The sequence below is a fragment of the Dendrobates tinctorius genome, unplaced genomic scaffold (genome assembly GCF_039654945.1).
Source record: "Dendrobates tinctorius isolate UK_male_01 unplaced genomic scaffold, ASM3965494v1 ptg000158l, whole genome shotgun sequence".
Classification (NCBI taxonomy): Eukaryota; Metazoa; Chordata; class Amphibia; order Anura; family Dendrobatidae; genus Dendrobates; species Dendrobates tinctorius.
This window is the reverse complement of record NW_027361825.1, coordinates 4,254,458-4,268,911: the sequence shown is the minus strand read 5'-3', so window position 1 is coordinate 4,268,911 and position 14,454 is coordinate 4,254,458. Positions and strand designations below refer to the sequence as shown.

Here is a 14,454-nt window from a genome sequence, read left to right as displayed (position 1 = left end):
GTTAGTGATGGGGATCTGTGATTACAATTATTACCCGCGAACGATGATTTCCCAGTAAGTGCAGGTCAACCACAGTTCCGGAATTAGGCCTAACCGTCAATCCTGAAAAAATGAAAAACTTACGTGTGCAAACCACAGGTGCTGTAGCTTGCTTAACAGCTCGCCAGCCGTTCTCAGGCCCAGTATGGATTACACGTGATTGCACAAAGGTGAGAAAGGGTTCCGTATCTCCAGATAACATGTATGGATAGCGTACACAATCAAAATATATGTCTATACATCAGGAGGCAGGCTCAGACGGTGTTAGGCCCAGTATGGATTGCACGTGATTGCACAAAGGTGAGAAAGGGTTCCGTATCCCCAGATAACATGTATGGATAGCGTACACATTCAAAATATATGTCTATACATCAGGAGGCAGGCTCAGACGGTGTCAGGCCCAGTATGGATTGCACGTGATTGCACAAAGGTGAGAAAGGGTTCCGTATCCCCAGATAACATGTATGGATAGCGTACACATTCAAAATATATGTCTATACATCAAGAGGCAGGCTCAGACGGTGTTAGGCCCAGTATGGATTGCACGTGATTGCACAAAGGTGAGAAAGGGTACCGTATCCCCAGATAACATGTATGGATAGCGTACACATTCAAAATATATGTCTATACATCAGGAGGCAGGCTCAGACGGTGTTAGGCCCAGTATGGATTGCACGTGATTGCACAAAGGTGAGAAAGGGTTCCGTATCCCCAGATAACATGTATGGATAGCGTACACATTCAAAATATATGTCTATACATCAGGAGGCAGGCTCAGACGGTGTCAGGCCCAGTATGGATTGCACGTGATTGCACAAAGGTGAGAAAGGGTACCGTATCCCCAGATAACATGTATGGATAGCGTACACAATCAAAATATATGTCTATACATCAGGAGGCAGGCTCAGACGGTGTTAGGCCCAGTATGGATTGCACGTGATTGCACAAAGGTGAGAAAGGGTTCCGTATCCCCAGATAACATGTATGGATAGCGTACACATTCAAAATATATGTCTATACATCAGGAGGCAGGCTCAGACGGTGTTAGGCCCAGTATGGATTTGACGGCCCAGACTACACAGCGGAGAAGCAGGGAGAGGTAAAGATTGCAAATGCTGGGGCCCTGCCCAAGCAAGGGGGGCCCACTCGTGGGCGTCGGTACTGGCACTGGGCCCCTCATAGTACGGCGGTGTGTCTGACGGCGGGTGTGCACCACCACCGCCAGAGACACTTGATTGCACTATGAGGGACCCTGTGCCAGTGCCCGCGCCCAAGAGTCGGCCTACCCACCTGTCCAGGGCAACGGCACTCGCACGGTGTCGTGCGCTAGGTGGTGACCCCGGCCATGGGGGGGGAGGCAGCACAGTTAGGGAGTTTTAGAAAGTGGCATATGTTGATGTTGGACATTCAGCTGATGCAAAAGGTGAAATAGGTCAAGTCCCAGGAAGAGGTGGACCAAAGCAAGCCATTTTTTTGTCACCCTATGTGTCATCAGGGGAAGGTGGGACAAAATCCTTGGAAACCCATGCGTGGTTCATTTTAAGGAAGGTTAGATCATCCACATTTTGGGTTGACAGACGGGTCCTTTTTTCTGTCAGGATTGATCCAGCTGCACTGAAGACTCTTTCCGATAGCACACTTGCAGCTGGGCAAGCGAGCTCCTGTAAGGCATATTGTGCCAATTCAGGCCAGGTGTCCAGTTTAGCGGCCCAATAGTCAAAGGGGAATGACCTGTGTGGGAGAACATCGATATGGGAGGAAAAGTAGTTTGTAACCATAGTTGACAACTGCTGTCTCCTGTCACTTTCCATCGATGCAGTATTACCAGTTGTGTGAGCGGTACTTGAAAAATCAGTCCACAACATTGTCATGAAACCCCTGTCTCCAACGCCACTTCTGCTGTGTGCACCACGAACACTTCTGCCAAGCTGACCCCGGCCCGTACGGCTCGTGTGAGAACCATCACCGCTGCTGTGTGCTGGGAATGCCTCAAGCAACCGATTTACCAGAGTTGCTTGTTTATTAGCCAATATTAGGTCAAGGTTCTCCTGTGGCATGATGTTTTGTAATTTGCCTTTATAGCGTGGATCCAGGATGCTGGCCAACCAGTAGTCGTCATCGTTCATCATTTTGGCAATGCAGGGGTCCCTTTTTAGGATCTGCAAGGCATAATCTGACATGTGGGCCAATGTTCCCGGTGTCAATGATGCACTGCGAGTGCTGGTTGGAGGAGCACTTTCTGGCAAATCCACATCCCTCCAGTCACGCACAAACCCTGTACCAGACCTTGCCACGCCAACATTTTCACTTGCCCCACGAGATGCATCCTCCTCCCCTAAGTAATCATACCCATCATCCTCCTCCTCCTCCTCCTCCTCTTCTTCCTCCACCTCGTCCAGGAGAGGTCCCTGAGCAGACAATGGCTGAATGTCATCAAGGATTCCCTCCTCCTCTTCCTCCTCATCAACATTGGCTGCAGAAGCCTGCTCCTTAAGGTGCGTCAAAGTTTGCATGAGCAGACGCATAAGTGGGATGCTCATGCTTAGGATGGCGTCGTCTGCACTTACCAGCCGTGTGCATTCCTCAAAACACTGAAGGACTTTACAGAGGTCTTTCAGCTTTGACCACTGCACACCGGTCAACTCCATGTCTGCTCTCAAAGTGCCTGGCCGTGTATCCTCCCACAAATGCATTATGGCCTGCCTCTGCTCGCACAGCCGCTACACCATGTGCAGGGTGGAGTTCCACCTTGTTGCAATGTCGATAATGAGGCGGTGGTTGGGAAGGTGGAGCAATCGCTGCAGCTTCTGCATACGAACGGAGTGTACAGGCGACCGGCGGATGTGCGCGCACAGTCTTCGCACCTTCTGGAGCAGGGCTGTTAACTCCGGATAATTTTTGAGGAAGCACTGCACCACCAGGTTCAAGGTGTGAGCCAAGCAAGGTATGTGGCTGAGTTTTGAAAGGGCTATGGCTGCCACAAAATTACGGCCGTTATCACTAACTACCTTGCCTGCCTCAAGATGTACACTGCCCAGCCATGACTCAGTTTGTCGCTGAAAGTACTCGGCCAGCACCTCGGCGGTGTGTCTGTCGCCCAAACACATCATCTGCAACACAGCCTGCTGACGCTTTCCACTAGCTGCTCGATAGTGGGACACCTCGTGTGCAACAGTGGCAGCTGCAGATGGAGTGCTCGTACGACTGCGCTCTGTGGACGAGCTTTCGCTTCTGGAGGAGGAGGAGGAGGGTCGAACGCCTACAGCCAACTGTTTCCTATACTGTGGGCTAGGCAGCACTGTCCCACCACCACTGTCCCCTGTGGACCCTGCATCCACCACATTAACCCAGTGCGCAGTGATGGACATGTAACGGCCCTGGCCATGCCGACTGGACCATGCATCAGTTGTGAGGTGCACCTTTCCGCTCACTGACTGCTTGAGTGCATGAACAATGCGGTCTTTCACATGATGGTGGAGGGCTGGGATGGCTTTGCGAGAGAAGAAGTGGTGACTGGGTAGGTCATAGCGTGGTACTGCATAGGCCATGAGTTCGCGGAAAGCTGCGCTTTCCACCAATCGAAAGGGCATCATCTCAAACGAGATTAGTTTGGAAATGTGGGCGTTCAAACCCAGTGTACGCGGATGAGAGACTGAGTACTTTCTTGACCTACTCACAGTGTCTGGGAGGGTGAGCTGGACTTGAGAGCTGCATATGGTGGAAGTAGCGGTGGACAGGGCGGACTGAGAGAGGGTTGATGATGGTGATGGAGTTGGTGTTCTTTCTGATGGCCTAGAATCAGTCTTTCGTTGATATAACAGTGGGATTCCCTGACTGCTGTGGCCTTGCAACGACACCTCAACATTTGCTGCTGTGCTAACCGGTGGGCTTACAGTGGGGGAAACAATGTAGCGTTGCTGACTACCTTCGTTGTGATCGGTTGCACATGAGGTTTGGTGTTGTGTCCACGCTTGCAAGTGTGTGGTGGTTAAATGTCTAAGCATGCAACTGGTATGCAAATTTTTCAGATTTTTCCCTCGGCTAAAGGTCTTTGCGCACTTCTTACAGATAACCTTGGCCTGATCATGAGGATTTTGTTCAAAAAAGTGCCACACTGCACTCTTCCTACTTTGGCAGACATTTTGCGGCCTAGCACGCTGTGATCTTTTGACCCTCTGGACAAGCTGTCCAGCAACTCTTTTGATTTTTGGAACCTGTCTTTGGAGTGCTCCAGGCCTGCCAGATAACAGCTGTTGCGATGTTGATGTCTGCTGTGGATGCTCCTCATCTGAGCTATTGTAAGCAGCACCCTCTTCCCCCAATGGATGCCAATCTGGGTCAACAACTGGGTCATCCATCACCTCCTCTTCAATGTCATGTGCACCTTCCTCTGTGTCACCGTGTATGGTGGTATAGTGTGCGGGAAGGGGCACCTGAGTCTCATCAGGGTCAGAATCTGGCTCTGTACACTGCGAGGACAATGTAGTGCTCTGAGTGAATGTACCAGCAGAATCATCCATCAGCAGCTGTGCATCAGTGCACTCCATGTCAGATTCATCTTGGCCTGGGTAATTCACCATTTCACTTGATAATCCAGGCATGGTATGTGAAAACAGCTCCATGGAGTAATCAGTAGTATGGCCTGCGTCATCCTTCAATCTTGGTTGGGGTGAAGGACACAAGGAAAGGTGTGGTTCATGAACATGAGCCTCCAATGACGACTCAGTGCTTTTACTTTTTACAACTGAAGAAGAGGAGGCGATAGAGCTGGAGGCTGAGTCAGCAATGTAAGACAAAACTTTTTCCTGATGCTCTGGCTTTAAAAGCGGTTTGCCAACTCCTAGAAAACTAAGCCTTCGAAGCCTTATGGAGCCAGACGATGACGCAGGCTCAACACCTCCTGCATACGGTCCTATTTTGCTCTTGCCACTACCATCAGATCCACCACCAACACCATCATTACCAGCTGCCAACCCCCGCCCAATTCCACGGCCTCTTCCACCAGCCTTCCTCATTTTTGGTAAAAATGTAGACAAAATCCAACAAACTATATAGTAATGTAAAACAAGGTACAAGGTGTCTATAGGACAGGGGAGATTTTGAATTTCTGCTCACACTAGTGGACACTGGACACTTTTGGATTGTGTGAGGCCCAATGAATATCTGAGCGCTATGTGACAGGCTCGATGGCACAGCTGTGACCAAAGTGACTAGAGGATAAGTGAGATTTTGAATTTCAGCAGACACTTGTGGACACTGGACACTTTTGGATTGTGTGAGGCCCACTGATATCTGAGCGCTATGTCACAGGCTCGATGGCACAGCTGTGACAAAAGTGACGAGAGGATAAGGGAGATTTTGAATTTCTGCAGACACTTGTGGACACTGGACACTTTTGGATTGTGTGAGGCCCAATGAATATCTGAGCGCTATGTCACAGGCTCGATGGCACAGCTGTGACCAAAGTGACTAGAGGATAAGTGAGATTTTGAATTTCAGCAGACACTTGTGGACACTGGACACTTTTGGATTGTGTGAGGCCCAATGAATATCTGAGCGCTATGTGACAGGCTCGATGGCACAGCTGTGACCAAAGTGACTAGAGGATAAGTGAGATTTTGAATTTCAGCAGACACTTGTGGACACTGGACACTTTTGGATTGTGTGAGGCCCAATGAATATCTGAGCGCTATGTGACAGGCTCGATGGCACAGCTGTGACCAAAGTGACTAGAGGATAAGTGAGATTTTGAATTTCAGCAGACACTTGTGGACACTGGACACTTTTGGATTGTGTGAGGCCCAATGAATATCTGAGCGCTATGTGACAGGCTCGATGGCACAGCTGTGACCAAAGTGACTAGAGGATAAGTGAGATTTTGAATTTCAGCAGACACTTGTGGACACTGGACACTTTTGGATTGTGTGAGGCCCAATGAATATCTGAGCGCTATGTCACAGGCTCGATGGCACAGCTGTGACCAAAGTGATTAGAGGATAAGTGAGATTTTGAATTTCAGCAGACACTTGCGGACACTGGACACTTTTGGATTGTGTGAGGCCCAATGAATATCTGAGCGCTATGTGACAGGCTCGATGGCACAGCTGTGACCAAAGTGACTAGAGGATAAGTGAGATTTTGAATTTCAGCAGACACTTGTGGACACTGCACACTTTTGGATTGTGTGAGGCCCAATGAATATCTGAGCGCTATGTCACAGGCTCGATGGCACAGCTGTGACCAAAGTGACTAGAGGATAAGTGAGATTTTGAATTTCAGCAGACACTTGTGGACACTGGACACTTTTGGATTGTGTGAGGCCCACTGATATCTGAGCGCTATGTCACAGGCTCGATGGCACAGCTGTGACAAAAGTGACGAGAGGATAAGGGAGATTTTGAATTTCTGCAGACACTTGTGGACACTGGACACTTTTGGATTGTGTGAGGCCCACTGATATCTGAGCGCTATGTCACAGGCTCGATGGCACAGCTGTGACAAAAGTGACGAGAGGATAAGGGAGATTTTGAATTTCTGCAGACACTTGTGGACACTGGACACTTTTGGATTGTGTGAGGCCCACTGATATCTGAGCGCTATGTCACAGGCTCGATGGCACAGCTGTGACAAAAGTGACTAGAGGATAAGGGAGATTGGATTGCTTTTAAAAAAGCAGTTTGCAGAGCAGTGGGTAAACAGCAATGCCAGCCTGTCAGGAAGCCTTAAAAGGCAGCCCAACAACCAACACCACTGATACACCACAATATAGCCTCCCCTTGCACTGCACACACAGTGACTGGTGTGTTGTGCAGGCCAAATCGCTAGCAGCAGAAGCAGTTTTTTTTGTCTTCTTCCCTGCCTAACGCTCTCCCTACAGAATCAGCAGCAACCTCTCCCTATACTGAGATCGGCAGAAGTAAGATGGCGGTCGGCGTGCACGCCCTTTTATACCCCCTGTGACGCCCACCAAAGCAAGCCAATCACTTGCATGCCCTTCTGAAAGATGGTGGTTACCCGTGCCTATGTCATCACGTTGCCCACAGTGTCCGTGGATCCTGATTGGCTGAAAAAGAGCGCAAAACAAACTTTTGAAACGCGACTTTGGCGCGTAAGTCGCCGACCTCGTGGCCGACCTCATCCTAGGGTCGGGTTTCGTTTCATGAAACCCGACTTTGCCAAAAGTCGGCGACTTTTGAAATTTTTCGACCCGTTTCGCTCATCCCTACTAATGACTTATGGACTGCAATGGAGACACCTTTGGACTTTGATTCAGGATTTGTGCTATGGAACCAGGTGTTGAAGTACCTATCTTTTAACTTAGGAACGTGATCAGATTTAAAGTGTGTTTCTTATAACATAAGAATCTGGATTTTTTGTTTATGCATAGAGTAAAGAATCTGAGAACGCTTCTGAGGGATATTAAGACCTCTAACATTCAGTGAACAGAATTTGACGAGTTCATTTCACAGACCAGAAATAGGGTTTGAGAAAAGACCGGTAAAGAAGGAAAATTCCCTTTAAGAAAAAAAAAAAGGGGGGAGCAGGAAAGGAAAAAAAATAAAAATATAATCAATCGGATGGGAGACTTTCCCAACCGCAAAGAAAGTCCTCAAAGAAAACGACTGATAGGGGGAAATATAAAATTCCACACCCGTCTGAGGAACAATTAAACTATAATGGACATTAATATAACATAAATTATCATCTTATTCTTCTCGAACATGGACAAAATGTTTGGGAAGATGAGGTCAGATGTTCCACAGAAAATTGCATCATGCCGGCATCCATCGTCAGAGACCACCGCACACATTGGTTTCACCAGATGTTTTTGAGATTACTTTACCATGCCGAATAATGATTGTGTAGCTCATTAGGTAGCGAAGACCAAGCTGGACCAACCATTTGCAAATTCCCCAATGAATTTTATGGCTATAACCTTGATATTATTGCAAAGTAGTCTAAACTTCATGATCATTAGGCTTTAGTCATTTGCATATAATGTGCCGGTGTAATAAGAATAATCCCTGGTGTTTGAGATCTATGTTTCCTAAGGACCGCAACACACCAAAATTATCTGGATCTCACATGATCACTCAGTACAAAAGATACAATGACAATGCTGCTGCCAGCACTGAGTGCGGTGAGGAATGTAATAGAGGAGACGGAAGTGGTAAGGAACCCTATCTGTATTCTCCTCGGGCTCTTGGCCATCTCTGACAACTGATTACTCAACATTGCTGCTGAACTGTAGGAACTTCATACCTGGTTATCATCAGCGTCTATTGAAACGAGGTACAAATACCTTAACAAATATATTCCATACCTAAATAATCTTCACGTCTATTGTCCTTCCTGATGTCCAGAATTTCTCTGATCCTCTTAATCTCCACTGTCGGGTCTCCACCCATATTATGCTTTCCTAAGGAGTAAAAAAAAAGTTGTCATGAAGAGGACATGATACATAGAATGTGTTTGTGGTTACGTAAAACACGCTATGGTATAAAGTACCGACTGAAAATGTTAGAAGGTTGACTTTTTGCAAAGATTAACATTAGAATTCTTTGGATCCAACAAATGAGATGATTTGTGAAGCCATCCTTCATCTGTGCAGAACATGTATATTTCCCAAAAAAATGATCTTTGACGTTATTAGAGATTACCATAATCAAATTTTTAAAAAATTTTTCAAAATATTCTGATTCTAAATGGCCGGGAAAGGATTAAAAATGTAATATTCACCTCCCCAACCCCTCCCCTTTGACTTCCAGCTCCATGTATGATTTTTTTTTGTCCTCTTCTAGGTGACTGTTGTTTTCGTCCATTTTCAGTGGTCCTTGACGCCTCCAAGGCTGACTAGATTTTGCAAGATCATGATAACTCTGGGCGAAACACGTTAAGACAATGTGAGGCCCTAATGCCATCTAGACTTCATGCAAAGTCACTGATTAGCAATCACAATGTCGCAAGGTCAAATCTTTGCCAAACACCAAGCTTCTAAAAGTGGACTATGAGACCAGGCATGGAGTTGCGTGGAGGAGCAGGTGAGGGGCGGGGAGAAAAGAATATGATTTTTTTTATACCCTACATTTAATATAATCTGAGGTCACTATTGAGCATAGAAAGACATTTGATTCCCATGCAAAGATATTTGACATAAATCGATTTTCCCATCAAATTCAAAATTCGGCATATTAACTCATCTCTAGTCTTTATCATTGCACACACTGGACATTTCATCAATAAGATCCAAAGGTTTTTTTTTTTAGATGAGTCTGTAAGAGAATGTGAGGGATTCACTTGAAAGCTACTTCCAAATGGGGTTGTCTTCTTCTGGACACTTAGGAGCTATTGTACAGTCAGAGCCTAGCCCACCTAAGGATCCTCTGTGTAAAAATTTTAGGAGGAAGACAGAGCACTGACTATGAATTAAAGAAGACAAGTTTAAGGATTGACAAGATTTTCATTAGTGACCTGAAAGACTAACTGTGACCCGATACTTGCCATCTGTCATCAGCAGGATTACATTTCTCGTTTCCAGGAATTTTTGCGGATCCCTTGTATTTTGCAGTGACAGCATGTTGTGGGTTTCATTCAGGGCAGCCCGAGTGTTCGTTCCCTGTTTATCTTCATGTTCTTTAAAAAAAAAAAAGATTAATTTCAGGCTTTTCATACTAAGCTTGATACAAAGCTAATGTTTTGCGCCTTCAGGAGTGGAAGAGTCTCTTCGACAGCACTGGGATGCCCAGTGATCACTGGTTATTTGTTGTGAAACATCTCAGAAAGTGGTTAGTTTTCCTGCAGTGCCACCACAGGTGAAAATAAGTATTACGCTGTCCATTAACATGAATGTGTTGTCTGTGTAATATTGGACAGGGCAGGTCCTCTAGAGCGAGATATGCTCTATCCATAACATGTCCACTCACCTATATCTAATAACTTGTCTTAAAATGGGTTTTCTAAACTGGAAAAACCCTTTCAATTATTTTTCTATAGTGTGCCAGCTTTTGTGGTTGGTCATGTGTCACCTTATATCATTAGTAAATGGGAAAGCGACGACAGCTCCATTACCTTTGTACTTAAATGCTTTAATCCTCTCGATGACGGCGTCAGCGTCCACACTGTCATCATCAGACAGCAGAACAATGGGTTTCGCAAATGATGCATACGAGATGACAGCATAACGAGGGGTAAAGTCAAAGCTGGATATCTGTAAGAGGCAATGATTTACGTATACTACCCCCCGTCGTCATATCAGAACCATAACAGGTCAAATACAATTTACACAAATGAGTGCTGTGACAAATCTATGGATATACTTGTATATGCAAAATTGTCTGGAAAAGATGTTGGATGCCATGAAGAATGAACTGACTCTAGTTCCATCCAAAGAGAAGTGATAAAGAGGTCCATCTGCCACCCTGAATGGAACAATCGGCTTGGCACACCATCCTTACTGGTCCTCATCCATCTATCCAGCAAAGATACCGGCCCATCCCTCCATTCATGTACAAAGCCTGTAAAGAACTTAATCCAGGACTTGAAGAGCACAGATGTCATCAGAGACAGATCTTTTGTGACACAAGTTGTCTTCTTAAGGAAGGACAAGAGCATTATGTTAACCAGCTACACATTGCAATGAAGAATCAAGTCAATCAGCAAAATATCAATAAATTTTTCGACAAACATGGCTGAAGTCTTTTCTGTTTGTAGGGTTTTATCATCTTTACCGTCCGAGGGGCGCCAGTGATATTCTAGCATCTCCAGCTAGCATTCACCCAAATATATATTATTCCCCCAAATATATATTATTCCTTAGAGATGGCACAGGACTCGGCTATCTCCTGCAAGTCCAAAAAGAATGAATGGAGAAGAGGTGTTCTTGATTTGTTCCTCTCCATTCATCTGGGGCTCAGCAAAGAGCAGTGGTCAGACCCTCAGCATTTAAAAAGTTATGCTCTATCCTATATCGTACTTGATACAAACTACTTTATGATATTTCACTGTATGGTGCAATTTACATTGTGTTGCACTATTATTTAGACACTGTACAGTGCATTATTTTGCAGTGTATGATGCTAGTTGTACGGTAGAGCAGTTATAATTATATGGAAGTATTTATGATATAACATAAGGCGGCACATTTGTATATTGTAAAGTTACATTTTAAGAGCAGAAGGTACGCCATTACACAGGTTCTATATAAAGTGCCCTAAAATATAGCAACCAGCACTCATCTACATATATTTCCCGTACCTTTTCTATGAACACTTCACTGATATCCTTTGCGATTTCAAAGTTTTTGGGTCCAACACTCTTAGAGGCATCGATGAGGATGAAGATGTTCATGAGACCTCCTGTTTTCACCATCAGTTTACGATCACCATCCACTATATGAAGAATAAGAGAAATATCAGGTTCTGTAAATCTGTCCTAATGTGAGTGGTTGTCAGGGACCTCTGAGCCAGAACTGTATATGGCGTCTAATCTGCTGAAATTGAAATACTGTACAGCGCCTCCTCCGTGGCTCGCCCAAATACAATGCCAGTAGCAACCAGTATGACGCATATTTGTCTCTTAAGGACAAGGTGATTATTTGGTTTTTTTAGCTTTTCTTTTTCTTGTCCCCTTCTTTCAAGAACATAACGCTATAGCCATGTGAATGCTTTTCTTTTTATGGGATGAGTTGTAGTTTTGACTGAAATGATTCAGTTCACCATATAAAGTATGGACAACCTGGGAAAAAATTACAAGTGGGGTAAATATCTTGAAAAACAATAATGTTTTTCCATTTTTCAGCGGGGTTTTATTCGGTTACTGCTGTGTACCCAGGAGCGGACTTATATTTAAGAGCGGAAAACTTCACTCGTTTTCCCCTCTTCCTGCTCCATCACTAATCTTCAGCTCTCTCTGAGCCAGAGGTTGGAGACTAGGTGCTATGATGTCTCCCATACACAACACACACAGACATGAGGGATTCCTGCTCTTTTGTCTCTGTAGCACGTGTTCAGAAGCAGCATCAGCAGCAATGAGGACACTGCACAGACGGGAGGGAGGTGCTGTGGCATGCGGGGATGCCGACTTACTCACCGTCCAGGCTGCCCTGTTGTGTCCCCTGCTCCGGCTCCCATGTCCAAGTCTCGGCGTGCACCACACTGTTCCCCTGTTGGTGCATTTTAGGTGCGTGTGCTCACATTCCTGGTCTCTTAAAGAGACAGCATGCGCAATCATATGTGTCTCCAGCTAAAATCTAGGAGACATTTGTACTTAAGGCACCTCTACCTGTAGAGAGGTGCCTGAGGAACAATTGAGTTTTGGCAATCTGCTAGCTGCAAGCTTGTTGTCAGGTCCCTGAACCTTCATCTGTTTTAGTACTTGTTCCAGTCAGATCTGCATCTATACTTCAAACTGGAAACTGCATCTGCGGTACCTGAGCCGCTCTGGCGGTACCTGAATCCGAAATGGCTCCGGTGGTGCCTGAACCAGAAACTGCACATGTGGTACATGAGCCTGAAACCACTCCATAGGTACGTGAACAAGAAACTTCTTCGGCAATACCTGAACCCGAAACCGCAGCTGCAGTACCTGAGATGAAACCACTCCATCAGTACGTCACCAAGAAACTGCTCCGGTGGTACATGAATTGGAAACAGCTCTGGTGGTACACTAACACATGAACCTAAAATCGCACCTGCGGTACCTGAGCCTGAAACCGCTACAACGCTATGTAAACTGGTACCTGTGCTTACTACCCTGTCCCGTGTGTATAAGCACTACTATCCCTTCCACCAGTATCCGGTCCAACTTTGGACTCTGAGTCTGTATCTACTGTCCTGACCCTTGGGATCAGCTGCTGCGGTACCAGGATCTGTCCTGGAGTAGCACCTGGCGTCCATCTGTGGTCCAAGTCTAGCCATACCATCAGGGGCTTTAGTGAAAACCCAGGTGGTCGCCAGTTACGCCCCTCCAGGCTCTTGCGTGTTAGTGAAACTGTAAGTCCATGATCCACTAATTTTACAAGCAATAGTGACCAGTGTATCTGGGAATGCAGCTCTAGGGGGAGATTTCATACTTCGAAAAAACAGCAGTGTAGTCTGTCTCTATCAGTTAGCTCCTCTCTCATTCTTCCCCTCCCCTTTTCATAGGCTAATCTGAAATGTGGAAATAATCTCTTAAAAGTAAGCATATCCACCTTAAGGGGCACATCCATCAGCTATGCACATAGATATTGTTAGTAGGACAGTCCCTTTACTACATCAATTTTAACTGCATCTCAGACATCAGCTCATCCTCATTTACTTCTCTCATGATAGTGCAATCCAAACATCAACACTCTTTTCCTAGGAAGCCGAACTCCAAAATAATCCTGGACATTGGACCCGGCCCTGTTTGCTCTGCTTAATTGACTGTCGTATATCATTCCTCAGAATTGGCCAAGGTAACAATCTGAACTTCATTGTGAAATATTTTTTTTTTGCTTACCGCAAGTCCACACTGCTATGTCCACCCCCCGCTATAACATAGGTATTCTCCATTGTACAGTTCATGTTACATACAGGTCTCTTACCTTCTACTCTATTTGGGTCAGATGACTCAATATTTTCAGAAAGGGAAGAAGAGAAAGACCCTGCCACTTCATCGGGGGTATCAAATGTATATGAGTCTGTGGAGGAAAGAGACATGTTAGTCACCTTACACAATCAGTATGGATTTCTTAGTTAAAAGGGTTGCTTAAGTTAAGATTATAAAAAATAGTTGTGTTATTTTCTTCAGAAACGGCGCCACTCTTCAATTAAAAGGGAACAGAGCTGCAATCCCAGACACAGACTTTGGAAAGGAGTGGCACTGTTTATTTTTTGTAAATTCTATTATGGGGATGCTAACCTAAAAATGTTAATCATAGTGAATACTATTGTTTCCTGTAAATAAGGAAGATAACAAATTAGCCAACATCCAATATATGGCTAAAATTACTTGGAGCATAATTCTTTCTTGTAAAATCACAAGCCATTATAAACAATGAGGACAAGATAACGCGTTTCAGGCCAAGAAAACTACTACTTTTCTCCACAGTTTCCCATAGTTTTATTTCCCTCCTCTTCAGTATTTGTAAGCAAACACTTGTCTCTGTATTTAGAGGGTAATTCAGGAAAAGAAATTGACAAATTCCCCGTGTCTGCAGCTCCAATGCGGACTTAAGTGTCTCCATAGTTACAGACTACAACAAACCTTGTGTAGTCTGATCCCGCAGTCTGTTCTTACACCTTATGTTCTGCCCTTCCAGGAAATAAAAGAAAAGGCAGAAGGTGCAAATTAGGGTCTGACTACGCAGGGTTTTTTGTAGTCTGGAACCATGGAGACACTTAATCTCAGATGATGTGTTTTTAACCTAATCTCATGAAACTATATTGCATTATC

At 45.2% G+C, this 14,454-nt stretch overlaps 1 protein-coding gene across 1 annotated transcript in view; it reads right to left on the bottom strand.

Moving 5' to 3' along the window:
* The window catches only part of LOC141051778 (complement factor B-like), a 118,655-nt gene that overhangs the window by 50,218 nt on the left and 53,983 nt on the right, over positions 1-14,454 (bottom strand). Inside the window, exons 5-9 of the mRNA XM_073548801.1 lie at positions 13,604-13,699; positions 11,293-11,426; positions 10,108-10,246; positions 9,541-9,672; positions 8,363-8,458 (exon numbers count right to left, since the gene is read on the bottom strand). Of these exons, the coding sequence (XP_073404902.1) occupies positions 8,363-8,458; positions 9,541-9,672; positions 10,108-10,246; positions 11,293-11,426; positions 13,604-13,699 (597 nt within the window). The remainder of the gene's footprint in view (positions 1-8,362; positions 8,459-9,540; positions 9,673-10,107; positions 10,247-11,292; positions 11,427-13,603; positions 13,700-14,454) is intronic.